The sequence below is a fragment of the Salvia splendens genome, chromosome 2 (genome assembly GCF_004379255.2).
Source record: "Salvia splendens isolate huo1 chromosome 2, SspV2, whole genome shotgun sequence".
Lineage (NCBI taxonomy): Eukaryota > Viridiplantae > Streptophyta > Magnoliopsida > Lamiales > Lamiaceae > Salvia > Salvia splendens.
In genome coordinates, this window is record NC_056033.1 from 32,772,091 (window position 1) to 32,779,624 (window position 7,534).

General features: G+C 37.3%; 1 protein-coding gene across 2 annotated transcripts; it reads right to left on the minus strand.

The window, feature by feature from the left end:
• Positions 1-3,958: 3,958 nt before the first annotated feature.
• Positions 3,959-7,295, minus strand: LOC121792271 (serine/arginine-rich splicing factor RS2Z32-like). Of its 2 annotated transcripts, XM_042190143.1 has the most exons (7): positions 7,234-7,295; positions 6,532-6,648; positions 5,675-5,714; positions 5,443-5,538; positions 4,952-5,148; positions 4,653-4,757; positions 3,959-4,563 (listed from the first exon to the last, which is right to left on the minus strand). In XM_042190143.1, exons 2-7 carry the CDS (start codon positions 6,639-6,641, stop codon positions 4,179-4,181), a joined length of 933 nt encoding a protein of 310 aa, XP_042046077.1. In that variant the 5' UTR covers positions 6,642-6,648; positions 7,234-7,295; the 3' UTR covers positions 3,959-4,178. The 2 variants fall into 2 exon arrangements, with proteins under 2 accessions (XP_042046077.1, XP_042046078.1); XM_042190144.1 differs by lacking the exon at positions 7,234-7,295 and having other exon boundaries at positions 5,675-5,980.
• Positions 7,296-7,534: the final 239 nt, after the last annotated feature.

Sequence of the window (7,534 nt, forward strand, 5' to 3'; positions counted from 1 at the left end):
ATATATGGAGATATGTAATTAATTAATTAATTAATCTTATTTTGGACACATAGACAAAACAATGCGGCAAATGAGTATATGGAGAAAGCTTCGTAGAATGCGTGCGCATTGATCGGGTCGTCCAGATATATTTCTGGAATGAACAACTACTTGAGAGGTATTTAGATACATCCGTCCAGGTTCATGCTCCATGATTGACGTTTGTAACGTCTGTAACGTTTGTAACCGCCGACCGTTACAATTAGCCTTAATGACTACTTTGACTCCTCTACATGCATTGGACTTGGCCTATAAATAGGCATGCATCCCTTGCATTCCACACAACACATTGCAAACCAAGCATATCATTTGCATAGCTCTCTCTTTACATAGTCTTCCGTCGAAGCTCTGCCCTCACGATCATCCAGTTCGCCGGAGCTTGTTATGTTTGCGGTGCTGCAACGAACAAGACGAAGTCGTTTTATCTTTGAGGACGACACGTCAATCCGAGAGCACTATCGGGAAGTATCTCGTCTTGCGGAAAGAGGACTCCTCGACTCGGCTTACAAATTACATCTACGGTTTATATTTTTTTATTTGTTATTTCAATTCAGTTTATTTCCGTTTAATTTCTCCGTTCTTCATTGGATTGTATTACGCCCGGTTAGTGTATCTTTGTAATACGGTCATTTCAACCAACAATTGCAAAAAGATATTTTATGAAAGTTTGAGTGCTTTTTCTAGGAAAAGAAAATAAAGCTTTTAACATTTGGAGAAAACAAACTCATGCAACGGAAAGCGATATGGAGGACTTGTAATGCCAAATTCTCAAAATAGGTTAACCCAACAACTAAATTCACTTAATGGTTCACATTTTTTAATCTTCCGGAAATGGATGTTACACATTTTGAAATTGCATATAGAACCATACATAATGGTGGCATAATTTATACTCCATCCGTCCCTGAAAATTTGTCACATTTCATTTTCTGCACTCGTTTTGGAAAAATGAATGGAGAGAGTGTAAAGTAAGAGAGAAAATAATATAGAGAAGACTTTTATCTATGTTATACACTCTTACTTTATCCTCTCTCCATTTGAACTATTTATTACTCTCTTCGTCCTATAAAAATATGCATTCTTTCCTTTTCAGTCCGTCCCACTAGAATATGCACTTTCTAATTTTGCAAACTCTTTTCTCTCTAATGATGTGTGACTCATTCTCCACTAACAATACTATATTTATTTTTTCTCTCTATCTCTCTCTTACTTTACCAATTTTGCATTAAAACTCGTGCCGAATCCAAAGTGCATATTCTTTGGGGACGGATGGAGTATTATTTTTCTAAAACGAGTGCAGAAAATGAAATATAACAAATTTTTATGGACGAAGGTGATGCAGTATTTATTAGCACTAAAAATACCTGCAAGTTTAAATGGTAGATCTAGTATAGCTAAAGGTCAGTACCGGGATATCGAACACATGGAATAAGATTGCAATACTAAGCGTCATATACTATTTAGAGACACAATATTTTTGGGTTGATTTTATAAAGCTAGACTGAAAATAAAAAGAAAACAAGAAAAACATAAACATAGAAACAAATAATACAAAACAGACTAAAGAATCTAAAGTTTTAGGATCCAACTACTACAACCTAGTGATGATTAATCTCACAGAACCTTTACCTTTATGTGTCTCTAAGATTATTAGGAAAGTCGCCATTCTAGGTAAGCCCTCTCTCGAGTGCATCTACCCCGTAGATTAGACTCTAACTATCAAAGTCTCCTTCCAATAGATTAGATTCTAACAACTTAAGTTCCTAAGACTCAAGGCTCAAGCCCTCACAAAGGATCCTCTCTCGAGTGCAGATAAACCTATGTGTTGTACTCGTTTATCTTATCACGTAAAACTAGATATCTCTCGATTAATCTAATTAAACGAACATTGCTTTAAAGCTGGCCAGACAAAAGAACAATAAAAGCACAAGAACAAGCAAAACAATTACAAGAGCTAGGAAAATGTTCAATTCAATAAATCAAAACATGTTCATAATAGTTTTCACCAAAAAACCATACAAAAAGATATTTAACTACTCATAGACAAGTAGTAAATATAATAAAAGTACGAGACATGAAAGAAATTGATAAAACCCAAGGTTGAATCTTAAATCTTCAGTCTTCTCTTGCCTGGATCTGCAGAGCTCCGCTCTAATGGAAGATGGAGGAATTTAAGTGTGGAAGATGGGATGGAGGAATGTGTAGAGATGGGAAGGATTGGAGGCTTCGAGATGGAGAAGGATTGAAGGGGGGTGGAGAAGGATTGGAGGATCTGAGATCAAAATTATGAATTAGGTTAAGAGGTATTTATAGGTTGGAAAAATGTTTATTTTTGATAATTTTCGCGGGCCTTCAAGAAATCGGAGTGATTTGGGCAATTATTTTCTTCCCTGAATTTTCGCCTAAATTTCCGTCAGCTTTGACTGCATTGCGTAATATTTGTAAAATGGTCATAATTTTCTCAACAGAACTCCGATTGAAACGTGCAAGATATCCACGCGAAGCTTTTTCGAAGACGAAGAGAATAGTATGCAATAATCACTGATTGGACTTCAACACTGCCGGGAAACTCGGCTTGAACTGAGGTTGTTGTACCTTGACCTTTTTGCACATTTTTTCTGTCTTTTTCTATCATTTATCAACAAACAAGTCAAAAATACCAAATGTACAATATATGCAATTTTAGAACATAATTTGCATGATTGACATTTAAAACAAGCCAAATCTAATCCTTAAAAACATGCAAAATCCGTGTTTGTTAGAGAGTATGTTATAGATATATTGATTATACCCTTTAGATAATTGATTGTTTGTTATGATTATGTTGATTGTCTTCATTTTACATATACTATTAGAAATTTAATTAATATTAAAAACTCTCAGTGTATATTAAGCATATATTATAAACTTAATCAGTATATTATATATTATTAAGTTAATCAAAATAGCAATTTTCTCTATGCAAATATATGCAATTAGGAATATGTTAGAATTCTCATGAAATTACCATAAATTTAATATGTTATTTGTAAAAAATAATCTAAATCATGAAAGTTATAAAAGATTTAATATTTTCAGATATTGTAAAATGACTGACATGCCATTATCCTTTTACTTTAACAAATATTAAATACCCTTTTACTTTAATAAATATCAATATCACGTGGAGAAATCGAGTGGTCAAGATTTAAATCATAGTATCTTATATTCCAACTTGGATCATCAACAATGATGCTCTATGTGACGAGCTGTTCTGTCACATAGGGACGGCACTCCAACAGAACACTATTGCAAGCATACCGCCACAAAGGGATGCTCGATCTGGTGGTACAACGAGTCCAGCCTACATGAATTATTGTAAGAGATAAAGTAAAAAAGTGACATTAGCTCATGATTAATGTAGATTAGAAATGGTCAAGAGATAAATAAATAATAGGGGGGAGGCTCTTTTAGTATCCCACCGCGCCACGTTGAGGCGGCGGCTGCAAAAAATATCACACATCTTGCTCTTGTAGAACCACATTGCTTCAGTCCCTTCGCGTTAAAATAGAAACGATTGTGATTTTCCAGAGAGATTGATCAAATGATTCAAACCACACTCCCTTGGTCTCTAATTACTTGAGTTATTCCATTTCTGATTATCTTAAAACTACTTGAGAGTTATTTTACTTTATCACATTATTCACATGAAACAAAACACTTAATATTTAAAGAGTGAGTGATGGCGAAAGCAGGCTGTATAACCAAGCCACAATCGTATATAACCGAGTCTCACAATTGGTATCATTGCTGCTGCGAAACCAGTTCAGAAATGAAACTAATCAAATAATAACAAAATCACGGGTGACTGTCATTGTTCTACAGACGTGCATTCGGCAAAGAAAATATGATAATGTAGTTGAAGAGCACGAACAATAAATATCACACAATAAAACTTCTCACAATTCATAATCATTTGCTCTAAAAGCTTGACAAGATAAATTACGACACATAAAAGTTTGTAGTCTGAAAGATAAACTTGGAAGTTCTCCAATCCACAGCTCAACATAACACTAGTTTTAGTACCTCACAAAACGACAACACAAGTGTAGAGCAGAGACTACATAAATCCCAAGTTAGTGTCCACATTACAAATAGTTTCAGGGTGAGGCACTACCGCGGGGAGAGCGTACTGGATCATCATCCTCAACAGGGCTTCTGTCCTCTCGAGGACTAGGGCTGCGATTGCGGCCATTTTCCTCATAAGGACTCTCTTCATATCTCCTAGCTGCAGGACTGACAGGACTACGGCTAGTCTCCTTTGGGCTATCACTATTGTACCCATCTTGCTCAGTCTCCACCCTGCCTCTACTAGGGGAAGCACTTTGCTCTCTTGGCACATCCCTGTCAGGTGTAGGACTGAGCTTCCTTGATTTAGGAGTCCCAGCCCTCTTAAGATCTGGGCTTTCATCAAGTGGGCACCTTGACCTCCTTTCTTTATAATCAGCATCACGTCCTCGCCTGGCAGCAGGGGACCTTGACCGGCTGAACAGAGGTGGAAGGGATCAAGGAACTGGTAATATTTAAATAATAATTAAACACCCTATAGTTCGTTTAAGGCCAAGAGCTCAAACCTGTAGCTGCGGCTTCTGCTGAAACTTCTACTCCTACTGCAGCCACCACGGCGAGGAGAACGTGACCTCACAGGAGATCTCGAGTAACTTCGACCACGTCCACTACTGAAGCATTACCAAGACATTAGAAGCATTAGATTATATAAACAATGATAAAATTTCAGCAAGATCTAATCAATGTTCACAACAGTCAGTAACAGGACAAGGCAGGAAACCTATCAACTTGAAGCATAAAACAAGACACAAGGAAAATATGGGCTGGTATAAAATCAATTCAAGAAGCCAGTCAAAATGCATACCTGAGCTTCTTAGGACTGTTTTGGCAGTTCCTCTCAATGTGACCTCTTTCCCCACAGCGGTAACACTTATTCTTCCAGTCTCCAGCTTTGCAATCACGAGCCCAATGACCATCAATGCCACAATTGAAGCAGCGGCCAGAACCTGGAGCAGGACCTCGGCCCACATACTCCCGAACCCCTCCAGGCCCACGTGGTACCTGTGTCCCATATCACGCAATGTCAGAAGGTACAGCAAAATCCACGAGTTCTATCACTAATAAGTTTCAAATTCATGCAGGTAATGCTGGCAACACAGTATTCTACCACAAAACCTAAACCATGTGCCAAAAAATGACATGGATCATAATAACATATAGAACATGCTGTGGATTATTTAAAAGGGAATTTTTTATATTCAGTACAGGTATACGAAAATGAAAAGAAAGGCAGCTTTTATATCTCACTATCTCTACATCACAGGCATTTAACAAGAGAATGCTAGAAGTACTTACACCCTTGGCAAATTCCACAGTTATGCGGCGTCCATCCACATCACGCCCATCCAAATTATATCTAGCATCATCAGCATCCCGTGGATCACTGAATTCCTGTCAAGGCAAGCAAAAAAATTCCCCAACAAGAAACCCAAATAGTATAGTTGAGAAATATGTGATCAGTTGATCTTAAGATGAACGATAAAAGTATTTCAACAAACATTCAGACACTGAGATAGATGGTACATACAACAAAGGCGTAGTCTCGCTTCATATCCACATCGCGTACTCTGCGGAAATGGTTTCCAGAAACAGTAAGGCCATCAAAACTACTTACGAACTGCAGTGCATGAAACTTGGTCCTCAAGACGAACTAAACACCAGTTTGATTGTGGCAAATTCCATAAAAACATGCAAAGACAACATAGATAATCGCCAAAGGCTTCTAACAATCGGCAAGAAATTCCACCAAGTCCACCCTCTCACCATTGACCATCAGGTCAGGCATAGTCCACCCTCCCACCATTGACAACCAGGTCAGGCAAAGGCTCAGAACCTTCAATAGAATCATTAAAGTCAAACTCAAAAGAACCTAAGACACTTTTTTTCCTTCACAAAAAACAAGAATCACAATGATGCCCAAGCAACAACCATGCCTGGAAAGCAACTATGCTCTTAGCAAGAGGTGGGAAGCGAATCTACACCCCATATAGCAACCTCTGATGTTGCACGATGATAGAGGGGGGATAAACCAGAAGTATAAATCAGCAGATAAGGGAGAAAGTCAAAAGGTAACCATTTTAACTTCCCTTATTTATTCTATAAGGAAGGACATACCAAAATCTTTTGCAATTTGTACTAAAATCGGAATGAAGTAATACTTTGAATTGAACATGGGTGGCATAAAGAGACGTAAGAATGTAACATTCGTCCACAAAGTTCCAGCTTTAAGCAGAGGATGATAGATGTAGTATTAAACATAGATGGATCCACAAAGTACAAAAAAATACAACTCCAATTTCTAAGTGTGAAGCATACAAATTAAAATTATCAAGGAAACACAAACTAAAAGACACCAGATATGATAACAAAATGCCAATTAAGTACCTGCCATATCTACTAAAAACGTGCTCAAGATCCCGGGATCGGGTCCGAGAGGACAAGTGACCAACATAGAGGCGAGTACTGCTCCCATACCTATCCTCGTAGCGAGGCATTTTATAGCTACAAATTCAAATTGAGAATTGTTAGAGCCCAACAAAATATGCGGTAGTTTCTTAGATAGTGATTGGGGCTATATAAAAGAAATACTATTAAATATAAAACAAACTCCAAAAATCATTTCATAAAGGAATGAATGGATTTGCATCAGTTTTTCATCCCAATTACACCACACTGCGAAAGTCCTTCCCGCTTTAATAATTTTTTTGTTTTTTTTAGTATTATTTGGTGGTGGGGGGTCAACCTTCGATATTTGGGTACAAAAACAAGAGAATCGGCTTTCAAAATAACTTTGATGCACACAGCCTATAACGCTTGAAAACGAAGTTCGAATTAGGGGGGGGGGGGGGGGATTGGAAACAGCAGCCGTAGTTCTAGAAGAGAAGCAAATTCATTCCCCCCGATTGCACAATCTGAGGAATAATAGATTTAACCGCTGGATTGAACTTAACACAAAACCAGTACAACAAGCAGGAAATCAAAATTAAAATAAGCAAAATAAAATCAAGAAGTAACGATATTGGAAAAGATAAAAGAAAACACCTTCCAAAAAATAATTTATTCATAGATAGAAGCATGAAATCTAACCTTGCAATTCAAAATTCCGAACTTGAGACTGCAACCCTAATTTTCAAGGACAGCGCAAAAGGGAATAGAGCGAGATCTCGACGTCCTTTTATAGTCAATAACCGACTTATTTGAACGGCTAGGATTGAATGGTTAAATCGTAAGGTGGATGGCTGGTTAGCGTTGGATCAATTGGATTGATGGTCCCATATACTGAGGACCCATCACGCAGATCTAGTAAATAAGTAATGACCTAAATTAGATTGTTGCATTATGATTTGATTTTGACCAAGTCACAAGAAGGCTTTAATTAAACAATTTT